This window comes from Heterodontus francisci, chromosome 1 (assembly GCF_036365525.1).
Source record: "Heterodontus francisci isolate sHetFra1 chromosome 1, sHetFra1.hap1, whole genome shotgun sequence".
In the NCBI taxonomy this organism is placed as follows: domain Eukaryota; kingdom Metazoa; phylum Chordata; class Chondrichthyes; order Heterodontiformes; family Heterodontidae; genus Heterodontus; species Heterodontus francisci.
The window spans coordinates 170,878,442-170,894,044 of record NC_090371.1 but is presented as its reverse complement, the minus strand read 5'-3'; the positions used below and the strand labels follow the sequence as shown (position 1 = coordinate 170,894,044).

The window sequence follows — 15,603 nt, the reverse complement described above, 5'->3', positions numbered from 1 at the left end:
CCCAGTGGCTGCAGGAGGGCTGCTGACTTTCATCGTGGAGACTGTAGATGGCCTGGCAGGACAATCTCAAACAGCTCTTGGCCTCGACAATCTGGCTTCAAACTGCACCATCTTGGCACGGGCAGCAGTAGTCTGGGCTGGCTAAGAGGCAACAGCACGGGTATTGGTGGAGTGGCAGTGGTGGGAACATGAATGTTGTCATCCTGAGAGAAGACAGAGGATTCCTCCTCCACGGTTTGACTGCCACTCCTCTGGGGCAGAGCCTCAGCAATCCTCATCATCTGCTGGAGCACAGATTGCTGTGAGAGCATGGCAGCAGGCTAAGCCTGCAGGGCAGCAACCATGGATCTCATGACCTTTGCCTAAGCATTTACTGCAGCACTAAGACATTAGGAGGATTACACCTGTGCTGCAGTGGAAGCTCCATCATGGGTCGGTCCGGCAGGACAGTCATGTAGTTGGCCACCACTTTCACGAGGGAAAGTATAGGCTCCAAGCTCTGTGTGATGACCTTTGCCATGTTGGAGCTGGACTCTGTCATGCTACTAGACAATACAGGAGGCTGTCTGACTGACAGACCCGCCGATGCACGGAGTATCTTGGTGTGCTTTGTCATTAGCATTCTACTTGGGTCATCCTATCAAAGTCCACATTGGAGTCCCCTGAAATAGAACTTGTGCACACGTCACCCTCTGAAGAGCTGGCACATGAGCTATCCTTTCCTCCTGCTCTTGCTGTAGCCCACTCGTGCCCAGTGACTCACTGGCTGGTATTTTATGCTGCCCCCCCCCCCGCCCCTGCGACAGGTTTGGAGGTGAGGAGGGCATTTAATTGGGCCAGATGGTGGAGGGTGGGGACTCCTCTACCTTCCCGCTTCCACTCTGATTAAATCCATTGTGGAAAGACCCGTGGACCACCTCCCCGTCCAACCACCAATTAAAGTCTTTAAGTGGGCAATTAATGCCCAATTAAGCACTTCTTCTCGCTGCCGATGCCCCACACGTCCCTCCCCCGCCATCACTTACCTCTGGCCTGGGCCACTCTGCAATTCTCAGCCTCTGGTGGGTGCCATTCCAGTAGCAGCCACCACTTCCCCAGTGGCGCACTGATTGGCTGGCAGCTCTCAGTGAGTGGGACTTCCCATCCCAGGGTCCTGATCCTGGGAAAGGCCTGCTGGTGAACTCTCAAGTGCCTGTTTGGTATGTAATATGATGGGCCATCCCCAAAGGAGGTAGCTTGGATCTCTCGCCGGCTCTCTAGTCGGCAGCAAAGACTCCCGTCGCCTCCATAAAGTTCCCCCCATCATGTGCAGATCCAGACTCTCTAGTAGCTTCTAAATTTCAAGGGGCGCCAGTATCTGAGCTGGTGGCTGCACAAGTAAGGTCAAGCGATGGTTCATCCTCATCACTTTTGTGGGGTAGAACTTGCTTTTTCTCCTGCCTCTGCTGAGGCTGTCCAGGCAGCACCTCTTCTGTATTTGAAGCATACAAGCAGAAGGGGAGAGTTTAGAGTGAGGAATGGGGGTGGGGAGGAAAGCAGGAGTGCCTGAGTCACACCTCCTACAGCTTCCATTTGATGCCACATCTTAGGATGAGGGTGAGGAGAGAGTTGCAAAGGGGCATAAGGCTGTCACTTACTGTCATCCTCGAAAGCCTCTGCTGTGCCGGATACCAAGGTCTATGTTTGTTCTGGCCCCGTGATACGCAGCGGCATCTTCTCTGGGGGTTCAGGGGATGGAGCAGTGAAGCCCCCACCCTCAGATTTTCTACCTCCCCCTGGTAATGGGCCACCTTCTCCTGCAAGAGAGAGGGTAGAGTGTCAGTGATTGTGTGGTACTGTGTTCTGGTGGTATTCCTGCCATAGCTGAAGGTGTGTGGAGGCAGTGAGAGGTGGATGTGATGCTGGCAGCATTGGTAGATGTGTGTGGGTGAGGTGGAGTATATGAATGTTAGACATGAGTCCTCGTGCCAAGGAGTGCTGCTGTGTGAATGATGGGGTGTGGTGCATTGAGAAGAGTGAGAGGTTGTTGGTAGTGGGTATATGTACTGTGAAGATGCATTCACTCACCTCGATCACCCATGTGAGGATATTGTATTTTTTTCCTCCATAGCTGCCATGTCCGTGGCACCAGACTCCAGGCATTTGGCTCCCAGACAACCTGCTCCCATTCCCTCTTCAGGCTGAATTTTGAGGGCTTCTTTCCCACCTGAGGAAACACTGCCTCCTGCCTGGAGCCCACCTCAGTGACCAGAGCATCCAGTGCAGCATCACTAATCCAGGTGGCCTTCTCCCTTGCCTGCTGCGACATCCTTCCAATGCTGCAAAACGATTTTCAGGTGTGTAGCTCCCTTTATTAGGCTGAGAGCCTTTAAGAGGAGAATATGAACACCAAACAATGCTGCTGGGAGTCCAAAGGAGCCTCAGAGAAGCGCCGGAGCTGCCCAACCCGACACTATTAGTCAAATGAGTTGGGTAGACGAAAATTGTGTTCAGCATACATCAATTTCAATGGATACAGACAGGTCACAAATCATGAACCCTGCACCCAAAACCCAGAGCAGACCAAATTCTAGCCCACAGTTTTGGTACTCCATTGTAATTTAGTTGTTTTAAATAAGGAAAGAGGGAAATAAGGTTTCTGCACATTTTTATGAAATTCAAAGCAACTTCAATGCTATGTGAAAAATTTTCAGCATTAGACAAAAAGGATAATTTTCCAAGTGCGTATAACTGGCAGGGAACCACATCCATTGTGAGTACATATTGGAAATTTGGGCACCAAAATTTCTCACCATTTAAATTAATGATCGAAAAATCACGTGTAGCTCATCAGAATTTCCAATATATGTTGCCAAGACTCCCACCAGTACAACCAAGTCAGAAAATGGGTACTGTATGGTTCCCATTAAACAGTATGTTTTACTCCTTGGAGAATCAGCAGGGAACGTTGTTAACTTTAAAGTATTGCGCAGGTATGAGCGTTAGGTATTACAATGGATTAAACACTACCCTGTCAGCTCTGGGACCTGGCTTACATCCAGCTGAACTGATTGCATGACAGTCTTCTGTCTGTCTCTGTAAAGGGGTTCTAAGTTGATCGAGTCTCAGTCCAGTTTCAACTGAGAATAGGCTTGCATCACAAAACTAGCTCAGAATTAGCACTATTTGTTAAGATCAATCGGTTTTTAAAAAAAAGTCACGGGTGCTGGAGAAATGCAAAAGCATCAGATGGTGCACTGGGATGTGCTCTTCTGAAGTTGGGCTGAAATGCATGGTTGAGGTAGAGTGGAGGGAACTTTATGCTGCAGTTTATCACTCTATACTGGGTATGGTGGAGTGCTAGATACTGACTCCGATTGCTGAAGCGCAAAGTGTCTAGTTCCCCAGCACTAACACCTTGCCCCTGTTGGACATACACACAAAAAACATCATTTAATGATTATGAAAGAATTGTAGACTGAAGATTTTTTTTTTCTCGACACATCAGTAAAATATATATAGGTACACTAATAGTAAAATTCCTTACACAAATTTTCTGTAGAAATGCAGGTAGTACAGATTCCACATACAAATTTCAAGTTTTTTAACAACAGAACACCATATCGCTGATGAAATCACCATGGAATAGACTCCAACCAACCCCCGACTGTGTTATTAATGTTAAACTCACCAGTGCAAGTAAATTTGTCAATATTGAAGGGTTCTTCTACATCCTGAGTACACATTATTGGATCCCTGCAGGGAAGAGAGGTGCAAATAAAATTCCAATTTGCTAGCAGCATGCACAGATTTAGTAACAACAGCATAAAGGTTAACTACAGCAAGCATGCAAGCCTATCCTTGAACTTTAAACAGTACATTCAAGTACATATATTTTTTGGATTTCAAAGTTGCAATATTAGAAATGAAAATGTTGTTTTTAAGTTTAAATCTACAAAATAGTAGTAGAAACAGCAATCCAGAGACCCCCTGATAGAAAGCATATGTATTTGTGGATGTCAGGTGAGGAGACTTTGTGATGCCTTCCATGATCCGAGTGTGTTTACACTCACTATCTAGACTTGGACATAGGTGAGATATTGGAGGTGGCTTTTGGCTGTGGAACCATAGTCCAGCAATGAAAATTATTAGCATGTTAAACAGGGAATGAAAAGAAAGAGAAATGAGCATATGCTTCCTTTACAGTTGTCAGTTAACACAGGAGCGATATCATGCCAGCAATTAGTTTCTATAATGTGACCCAATATACTTTAAGAGCCTTACAATGGTTGAGGGGGTGGTAAAGGAGTTCCTTTAAAAAAGAGAGCATAAATGAGAGCAAATTTACCCGTATATACACATTTATTGAATCTGCTGTTTAAGACAAGTCTTAAATCCCCCACACACAGCTAACCGCTTTACAAACAAGCCAGTTTTAGAACGTGAGTGAATCCCAGGGCTGTATTAAATCATTCAAAATTCACTCAGCTAATTTAAAAAAGTTGTTTTTCAAGTACATTTCATAAAGTGTAGAATTTGGCAAGTTTGATTTGCATTTAATTTTATCAATACTACTTGGAGCAGAAAACAATGACAGTTATTTTTAATTTTTCCATGTGCACATCAACAGCAAAAAATATTGAGCTGAAAGGAACATGCATCTGATAATAAACATATTAAACCAAACTGTAAAATTCTCAAACCTGAAGCAGGTGTCTTGCGTTCCTCTTTCCATACAGATGTCTGCATTCAAGTCATCCCTAAAAATGAGAACAAAATGGGATAAACTTAATGCAGCAAGATTCATAACATTCTAATTTCATAACTACCAACATTAAGATTACTTTTGGCTTGAACAGTCTTTGTATATTGTTTTCACTGAAGCAAGTATGGAATTGATCGTTACCACAATGGATCGAACACTTAAAGTATGCAATACAGATTTATTTCCTGGAGTGCCACTGTATCACTGTTCTTTTATGAAAGATTTCCATATTTACATAAGATACTGAAAGTGGTGGGGAAAGCTAAGAATGACGTGCAATGCAACTAGAGGCAGAAGGATTTCGTGCTTCCAGTGAATTGGGTCAATAGCATGCAAATACAGTTAGACATGGTGGTTTATTTTTATGAGAGTAAATTCAATGCATGCTAGGATGGGGAGAGCAGCAGTGGCTACTGTGTTTAAAATGACAGCTTTCAGAAATAGGGCTACACCACCAGCATTGATTCCCCAATCTACGCTGCTTTCATCCAAACTACCATTGGGAAAACGTAATTGGTAAATTTACTGTATAAAGAAACCAAAGTGGTAGGACACCAAAGCGTAAAAGAAACTAAAGGATGAGGTAAACTAGGAAGAAACAAGTTCAAAACAATTAATACAGGAAGAAGGACTAAAATAGGCAGTCTGTATTGAATGGAATAGTGGTGCAGTATACTGATCTGAAAAAGATTGGGGAGTTAATTGAAATCATCGATCTACTTTATGGCTATAATGAAAATGGTAAACAAAGTAATGGGTTGCATTAATTGAGACGAAGAATGCAATTCAAAAGAAGTGATACTGTTACTGATTAGACTAGATTTGGAGTAACTTAAGAAGAATATTTTTGCTCAAGAGTGAGGGAGAGCAGCGTAAAGACACCAGGATACTCAACCCGATCTCATGAAACAAAGTTAAGAGGAGAGATTCAGCATGTCCTTGTTGGAAAAGAGATTTATAGTTAGCCGAATAGAAGTTTTCAAAATTTTGAAGGGACTTGATAAAACTGATCAGACAAATTGTACACAGTGACAAAAGATAAAAAAGGCAAAATAAACTTTAAAAATCTGCAAATTAGAATGAAAACAATGGGGTAAAAGTTCCACTAGCTTCCAGTGCTGTTGCCCAAAATCAGTGCAAATGGTCAGGGAATTTCAAGCATAAATAACATCCAGTGCAAATCAAGTTTCCATAATTTCTTGTACGAATTCAAAACACTTTGTGTGGGAAGCTGGCCCCACCCACAAAACTGGACATGACACCAGATCAAACTAATCACTAATTGCGACTGTTTGTGGGCCTTCGAGGAAGCTCTTAAAATTAAGTTGCTTTCCTTTTCTCACCACAAGGGCACTAATAAACACCAAAAAAACTTTTGAATATTTTTAGAAATTTACTAAAAAAACTGATTACTGTACACGAAACTAGTAGATGGTTCTGTATAGCTGTTTAAAGTCATTTTTAGTTATTTAAAATTGGGTTACTCATAGATGATCAACCAGACACTCTGATTAAAACACTTTTTTTGTGATAAAGCCATTTTTAGCTGTGGTAATAAAACTGTACCAGGTTACCACTCTTAACCCTATCAAGGAATATTTTTTAATGCATAAAAAATGATGTTCTTAAATGCTGCCTGATAGCACTTTTATGTTCATAAGATTTTACATTTGGTGATATGTAAATTATTTTGTGTGGAAGCTTGAACTAAAAAATTAAATTCAGAAAACTAGCCCAATTTTGAGTGCAATTTGCAACCAGATCGCCAGTTGCTCCAAAGCAGAAAATATACCCTGAGTTTACACTAAGAATTATTTGGGAATTCTTGCTGTGAGTACAGTATTGAAGGGTTTCCTGTGTTTAATACAAAATTTGATACCTGTACATGGCCTGACTAAGACATGAGAAAACTTAGAAACATTCCAGGAATAGGACAGTTGTGGGCCAATAGAATGAAAATGTAGCACCATACTTATGTTGTGAAAAAGATCACAGTTAAACTTATGTCAACAGTGAGGCCAAAACAAATAATAAGGGGCATGGAAAGGGAGGATCTTGAGGCTCTGGATGAGCTACAATACACATGACATGTGGAATACATCATATGAGGGATATAATTTTGCTGACTCAATTTCAGCAACTATTGGAAGTAGGGTTTGAATAACTTTAGCAGAACTTGACCATTTTTTATAAAGTACAGAAATCCGAACTATGAAACTCACAACTCAGCATCCACAAAGGAAGAAGTAAGCAAGAATTGCTACTTGACCTAACTTTAGATAAATGGTTTAACGATGTTATATATCCTGTTTTAATACTATGACACCTAGTGAAATTTTGAAAAAAAAATAATACCTTGGAAAAAAAACTTGGTAATTTAAATGTAGGTATAAAATATGGGTTAAAATGTTCTCATTAAATTTTTTAATAAGATTGATTTAAGCATACTAAGCTGCGATATTGATGAACATGTTTAAAGGTATTAGGTACCCTTTATAAAGAGGCAACAGAATAACATTTTTAAAAAAGATTTATAGGATTAGTCTACTAATTAATACTGAATGACTGTATTTTCCTACTTCAACTGAGGGCTAGCAGAAAAAATATGCAGGTGTGTCTCATGGCACCCTGAGGAAGGCCCTTCCTTATTTGGCAATCAGGCTCACAAAATTCAGTTAGATTTGGATGATCTGTACCTTGGACCCTCCAAATCCAAGATGTGAATTTATGCATATATTCATTCTGAATGAGAATGCTCACCTCCAATGAGAATGCCTCTTCCCATAAATTATATGAACTACTGTCATAAGAGATGGCAGTAATGGCAAAAGAAATGCTGGACTGCATGCTTGAATAATTATTCACTGTCCAGAAAAGTAAATATCAAACACGCGCATCCAAGCACCTGTGAAATTGTAATTCTGGTAAATTTAAACTAATTTAACAGTCTACTGCTGCTCCATCATGACCAAACAGTAAAACATAGCAACTGTCTGAATCTTACACAGCATGCATATTCTTTGATGTTCGTTCTCCTTCACACTCAGTGTAATTTATGTTGCCTGATCTGTTGCACCCCTCACAGACTGTACTCTTAAGGTCCATTAGAATATTACTTAGCTCAGGATTCAAGTCCTCTTGAAGATCACTGGTCCTGGATACTGCCTGAAGTTTATACATAGAAAAAAAAGTTACAACTGAGATATTTCTGTGGGGTTAATGAAAAGGCTAAAGTGAACATTAATTTGCAAATTGAATTTGCTTTAGACTTTTGGAGCTGGGGAAGAGACTTTCATCTTCACCATTTGGGCAGTAAACAGGCGGGATGGATCGTCGGCTCATTATAGGAACCATCCGATTTTAATTTCCATTGATTGCAATGGAAATCAAAGTCGAGCAAGTTCCATAATGGACAAGCAATCCACTCCATCAGTTTACCAGCCAAGTGGTGAAGGCAAAATGTCCAGAATTGCAAGCTTTTTGAAAAGCTCGCTACTGATGTACTTGGATTTAACTGTCTCAAAACCTTAATTCAAAATTTTGCATTGTACTTTAGTGACACAATTTCCATGAATCTCTAACAAAATTTCAACAAAAAGGTATACATAACACCTCAAGATCTTTTGCCTCAAAGCAGCACTTACTCCATGATCTGGCATCGACCTATTGCAAATGACATTGATGCCTGCTTCCTGGAGGTTTACAATTCTCAACATAAAACGTTAACCATTTTTGGGCAAAGTGATGTAGGAGAATAAAAAATTTGTTACTGTTTGAATATTGTTATCAAGAAGATGGAAACTACTCTTAAGAGATTTATCTTAAGATGCAATTTTATCTTCTAATTCTATGCCCTCAAATAAATCGATCATTGCAATACAGGGAGAGATAGCGATATCCCCATGTTTTTCCGTGCCTGACATTCAATTAGACAGCAGTAATTTGTCCATTCTGCATGGGCTATTGGCAGCTTTGCCTAGGTATGGATACAACATCTTTGTAGCTCCAGCAGTAGATTGGAAACCAGCAATACTGCAAACACAAGCTACATAATAAGAACATAATAAATAGGAACAGGAATAGATCATACAGCCCATCGAGCTTGATTCACCATTCAATATTATCATGTCCTGAACTTCTACATCAACTCCACTTTCCCGCCCTATCACAATTCCCTTAGTGCCAAAAGTCTATCAATTTCAGTAGAAACAAAGAAAATGTACAGCACAGAAGAAGGCTGTTTGGTCCATTGTACCTGTGCCGGCTGAAAAAGAGCTATCAAGCCTAATCCCACTTTCAGCTTTTAGTCCATAACCCTGCAGGTTATGGCACTTCAAGTGCACATCCAAGAATTTGTTAAATGAGATGAAGGTTTTGTTCCTGCTTCCAACACCCCTGCTGGCAATGAGTTCCAGACCACCACCACCCTCTGGGTGAAAAAAACTCTCAACTCCCCTCTAAACCTTCTGCCAATTACTTTAAGTTTATGCCCACTGCTTATTGACCTCTCTTCTAAGGGAAATAGGTCCTTCCTATGCACTCTAGGCCTCTCGTAATTTTATACACCTCAAGTAAATCTACCCTCAGCCTCCTCTGTTCCAAAGAAAACAATGACAGACTATTCAATCAATCTATGCTCATAGCTAAAATTTTCCAGTCTTGGCAACATCCTTGTAAATCTCCTCTGTACCCTCCCTAGTGCAATCACATTCTCCCAGAATGCAACAATCTGAACCGTACACAATACACTAGCCATGGTTAACTAATGTTTTATACAGTTCGAGCATAACCTCCCTGCTTCTATATTCTACACCTTGGCAAATAAAGGAACGTATCCGTATGCCTTCTTGACCACCTATCCTGCTACCTTCAGGAATCTGTGGACATGCATACCAAGGTCCCTCTGTTACTTTATACTTCTCAGTATCGTACACCATTCATTATGTATTCCCTTGTCTTGTTTACCCTCCCCAAATGTATTACCTCACACTTCTCCAGACTGAATTCCATTTGTCACTTTTCTGTTCACCTGATGAGTCCATTGATATCCTCTTGCAGTCTACAGCTTTCTTCTTCATTATCAGCTACATGACTAATTATTGCATCACCTGCAAACTTCTTAATCATGCCCCCTACATTTAAGTGGAAATCATTGATATAGACCATGAAACGCAAGGGACTCAGTGCTGAGCCCTGCAGAACTCTAGTGGAAACAGCCTTCCTGTCACAAAAAAACCTGTTGACAATACCTTTGCTTCTTGCCACTTTTGGATCCAACTTGCCAATTTCCCTTGGATCCCATGAGCTTTTAATTTTCTGACCCGTCTGCCATTTGGGACCTTATCAAAAGACTTGCTAAAATCCACATAGACTACATCAAATGTGCTACCTTCATCGACCGTGAGTTACCTCCTCAAAAACTTCAATCGAGTTAGTCAGACACGACCTTCCCTTACAAAATCCATGCAGATTGTCCTGGATTAATTTATGCCTTTATAAAAGACGATTTATACAGTCTTTCAGAATTTTTCCCAATAATTTTCCCTCCACCGAGGTTAGGCCGACTGGCCTGTAATTACTCAGTGTATTCCTTTCTCCCTTTTTAAACAATGGTACAATGTTATAGCCAGAGAGGATTGGATCAGTCTTGAATATACCCATGAACTGAGTGTCCACAGCCTTCTATGGCAAAGAATTCCAAAGATTCACAACCCTCCGAGTGAAGAAATCTTTTCACATCTCAGTCCTAAATGGCCAGCTCCTGAACCCTGAGACTGCCGCCTGTTCTAGACTCCGCAGCCAGGGGGAATAGCCTCTCAGTATCTACCCTGTGAAGTCCTCTAAAAATGTTATACATTTCAATAAGATCACACCTCATTCTTATAAACTCCAGGGAATATAGGCCCATTCTACTCAATCTCTCCTCTTAGGTCAACCCTCTCATCTCAGGAATCAATCTAGTAAACCTTCTCTGCATCCCCTCTAAGGCAAGTATATCCTTCCTTAGGAAAGGAGATCAAAATGTTACACATTACTTCAGGTGTTTTCTCACCAAAGCCTTATATAATTGCAGCAATTTTCCTTCTTCTTATACTCCAACTCCTTTGCAAAAAAGGCTAACATGCCATTTGCTTTCCTAACTGCTTGTTGTACCTGCGTGTTAACTTTGTGATTTGTATGCAAGGACCTCCAGATCCCTCAGAACACAAACATTTATCAGTTTCTCACCTTTGAAAAAATATTCTGCTTTTCCATTCTTCCTGTCAGTGGAATTTTGTTACATTTCCCCACAGTATATTACATCTGCCACCTTCTTGTCCAAACACTTAACCTGCCCATATTCCCTTACAGCCTGTTTGTGTCCACCTCAGTTTTCTTATCCACCTAACTTTGTATCATCAACAAACTTGGTTATATCACACTCGGTCCCTCATCTAAGTCATTGATACAGTTTGTAAATAGCTGAGGAAGAACTCCACTAGATACACCTGAAATTGAAATCGGTTAGGACTTATTTCCTTCTCATTCTTCTTAAAGTAAGCAATAGCACTATCAATATCTTGCCCTTCAGACTACTGAAAAAGTTAAACCTTAACGAACACGCTAACTGATGTCTGAACAAGTTACACTTCTTCATATATTGGTACAGAATTTGCTGCAATGATTATATTGGGGACAGACTCCATCAGTTAGGCTGTTGTGCGTCCCAGCTTGATCCTCCAGTGGTGCATTTACGCCAAAATTTGCTGGACAACCGATTAGAACAAACCATATCGGTGGATCATAAGCAGTGCAGTCAATGGCCAAAATAAAAGCTTATTGCTGTATGATGCTACTCAAGTGCGGAAGTGTTTAAAACAGATGTTTAAGGGTTGAGCCGATCGACAGAAACAAGATCAAATATACAGTGGTGAGCTAATTTTCTTGTACGTCTGCTTTTATATGTCTGGTTAGTTCATTACATGGAGCAGTAAGGAACCCTACCTTCCCACTGAGGTTGTACGAACAATATAGAAACCAGAGGCTTTTAGTCTTCAGCTGTTTAGAAACCTGTAATTCTTTTTCTGACTTGCTACTTGCAGGTTACTGGATACAGTCTACTAAACATCAATTTCAGACCAAAGAGGCATATTAATTTAGTTTATTGTATTCATAGCTCATGTTGCAGTATCCTCTACAGAGGGGAAACCAAAAGCAGATTCACTGTGGAACATCCACGATGCTGAGATCGTAGTGGATAGCACGAATAGTGAGGTGATCACACCGCAGGCAAATGCTGCAAAGGCAGAAAGGGAATGAGTGACCACCAGGCACAGCAGAGGAAGGCAGGCAGCACAGGAGTCCCCTGTGGCCATCCCCCTCTCTAACGCTTTGGATACTGTTGGGGGAGATGGCTCAGGGGAAAGCAGCAAGAGCCAAGTTCATGGCACCATGGGTGGCTCTGCTGCACAGGTGGGGATGAAGAAGAGTGGCAGGGCTATACTGACGGGGCTTGCTAGTGCTGTCATGGAGGGTTTAAACTAGAATGGCAGGGGATGGGAATCTGAGCAGGGAGACAGAGGAGGGGGAAACAAGGATAGAAATGAAAGACAGAAAGGTAAGAAGCAAAAGTGGAAGGCAGAGAAAACAAGGGCGAGAAACAAATGGGGACATAATGCAAAATAAAGCTAAGATGACTAACGATGTTAAAACGACAAGTTTAAAGGCATTGTGTCTTATTGCGTGGAGCATTCGCAATAAGGTAGATGAATTAACAGCGCAAACAGATATAAACGGTTATGATATAGTTGCGATTACAGAGTCATGGCTGCAGGGTGACCAAGGATGGGAACTGAACATCCAGGGGTATTCAATATTTAGGAAGATCAGGCAAAAAGGGAAAGGAGGTGGGGTAGCATTATTCAACAATTTCAGATCATAAAATCTGCCCCCATTTCTTTGTACAACAGCTGTTAGTGATGATTCTGCTATTCCCATTTAGACCTCCACTAGACCCTTCTTTTGTTTCTTTACTTGTCCCATTACCATCTCCTTTTGCACCATTTTCCCTTTCCTCATTTAATCTCTCCTGCTTTCCACTTTATCACAGACCTTCTGTTTTGTTTCTTCCCACTAACCCCCCCTCCCCCGCCTCTGTACTTGCTTAAAACTTGTTGCGTCTCTAACTTCTTCCAGTTCTGACGAAAGGTCATTGACCTGAAATGTGAATTCTGTTTCTCTCTCTGGGGATGCTGCCAGACTTGCTGAGTATTTCCAGTATTTTCTGCTTTTATTCCATGGCATTCTCACTTGACAGAGGATAATTTTTTGATCAAGTCAACGTGCAAATTTGTTTGGCTAAAATGGGCCAACTAGGTTTTGGACAGTTATTAATTGATTTTGTTGGTGTCCTTTATAATAACAAAGCATTTTAGCTTAAATAAAAGCTGGTTGTTCAAGTATTCACATTTCAGAGAAGCAACCAGGTAGGTCGGCTCTAAGTTCCTCGTCTGAATAGTAATGGTTTGCAGTCAGCGACCCTTAGATAGACACGGTTCCGGGAGGAAAATCGCAACTGCAAAGTGCACTTCAGGTGTTGATGATGAATGTTTACGACAACTCAGATTAATTCTCACATTATTTATTCATGTAAGAAATCCATCGCTTTGTTTACTTTTCAATTTGGTTTGGATTCCTCGAAGGCTAAACCGCATCACCGAACATCAGCTCTTTCCCAGGCTTGTGGCCCATTCTCTTTTCTCAGTTGATTAACAATGCAAAAAGAGGTTTCACCAAGCCTTTCAGGCAGCGCATTTGTATGGCAGGACAGGAATAAAATAGGAGAAGACGGCAGAGCTGACAGCCTGTCCCATCACCAGAGTCCCTGCTGCCACCATGTAAAGAAAAGAGGAAGATGAAAGCACTGCTGTGGGGAAATCTGCACCCATGGATACACAAGTTTTTAAATTGCTACTTCCACAGCACCAGTCTAGCTTGGGCTCTAGGTACCCTCATAAGGGATAAAAGAAGTTATCTGTAGCAAAATTAAGGTCCTGGAAAATAAAAGTGCATTTATTACATGGATTATGAAAGATGAACGCTTACAGAAGAGAGGTATCCTGATGATGGCCGGGAAGATGATGGATTAACACAAACTGGAGGGGAATAGACTCGAGCATTTGAATACTGACCACAAGTAGTACTAAAACCTGGACCTTGGAGCTCCTTTAAAACAAAGATATTATACAAAATTATAATAGAAGGTTAGCAGTATATACTTTTTAAAAAAAGTAAATATATATTTAGTAATATATTGCAAAAAAACATCAGCATCTGGTTGATTTTGACAATACTTGGTGTTTTTATACAAAGATGAAAACAAGTAATAGGATATTGGATTAAAAAAGAAGGTAACAGAATGGATACATTCTCCCATTGGAATGCTGCAACTGAACACTGAAAGATGTATAAAACAATCTCTGTTGATTTGCCTTCCAATTTTCCACGTGACAATGTTACTTGCCTTTGCTCAGTATCTCTTCCAGTGGCACAGCCAAGTTCAATGTGTCACTATTGTAGGAATAATACATGAGGATTTATATTTGTATCCAGTTTCCCGGCTCCAGTTGTCCTAAATAAACTAATACAAATAAAAGGATCCAGACACAGCTTGATCAGTTGCAACCAAGCATACGGTTGATTAAATATATTTCACTCTTGGCTCATCCTAAAAGCACTGTGAGTGTACCTACACCACAGGGACTGCAGCAGTTCAAGAAGGTGACTCACCACCAGCTTCTCAAAGGCAATTAGGAATGGACAATAAATGCTGACCTTGCCTACATCCCATGAACGAATAAAACAAAACGGTCTGATGTACCACCTTAATTTTGTGTAGTTAAGATTAAGTCAATTGCCAACTTAAATCAGCAGAATAGTAAAATGTTGTTGTGGAATTAAAACACAGCATTAAATGTTCAATTTAGTTCAGTTCAGAATTAGTAACACAGCCTCAGCTAAGTTTAATTTGTTACATCATTTCGCTAATATTCAGTTTGAAGGATTACAGCATATGCTTTAATCCTGTTAGTCCTTCACAGTTCATGTACAAAATAACAGATAACAGTCATGCTCTTCCTGTTTAAGGCTACGTCTTGGATGACATGGAAATATCCTCCAATCGGGTAGCAGTTTAACCATTACATCACAGTTCCAGCTCCCTTCCACAAACTGACTCTTGCTGGCTTGCCAGCAGTCCTTTTCTAATTTCAAGCACTTTGAATATACATATACTGTACAATTTTAACTGTCCCAAACTGCTGGATTCCTCTGTGAACTGGACTTGAGTAGTTTAAGCATTCTCATTCAAAGACTTCTGCTCATACTTCTGGCAAATTACAACAAAGCTTTCCCTTCTTAATTAAACAAGGTTAAATTACTTTAACAATCATAATGAAAGATAACTCCACCTTCCAAATCTTCCAATAGTCCACCTATTATTTAAATTGCCATGGAATTTTCCCAGTTAAATAAGTCACCTGAGGGAGGTCAATAATCAGAAGTAAAACTTCCACGAAAACATTAAAACTTTGAAATATCTCCCTGGCTCTTATATGGCAAATAAGCAAAACTACAACATATCAATCTGACATTATAATTTATTTTTTCCACCTTTACCCAGTGTATCTCAAAGATATTTCATGGCCTCAGCAGGATTGGAATGATAATGTAGCATGCAGTCTATGTCTATTTTTATCCCCATAGCTTTCAATCCCATTCTTAACCTTTTCAAAAGTTGTTCATCAACATAGCATTCATTGCTTTTGATGGAAGACTATTCCCTCACAACTCCATCTGCAGCATTAGCAAGCATGTTATAT

General features: G+C 40.7%; 1 protein-coding gene across 8 annotated transcripts in view; it reads right to left on the bottom strand.

Annotated features, from left to right (window-relative positions):
* The window catches only part of LOC137373534 (coiled-coil domain-containing protein 158-like), a 211,813-nt gene that overhangs the window by 11,988 nt on the left and 184,222 nt on the right, over positions 1-15,603 (bottom strand). For 7 of the 8 annotated variants that reach the window (XM_068038425.1, XM_068038434.1, XM_068038464.1 and 4 more), the window contains 4 exons: positions 13,829-13,948; positions 7,749-7,909; positions 4,683-4,739; positions 3,671-3,735 (listed from right to left, as the gene is read on the bottom strand). In XM_068038425.1, the coding sequence (XP_067894526.1) occupies positions 3,671-3,735; positions 4,683-4,739; positions 7,749-7,909; positions 13,829-13,948 (403 nt within the window). The remainder of the gene's footprint in view (positions 1-3,670; positions 3,736-4,682; positions 4,740-7,748; positions 7,910-13,828; positions 13,949-15,603) is intronic. The other variant, XM_068038455.1, reaches the window with a different exon arrangement.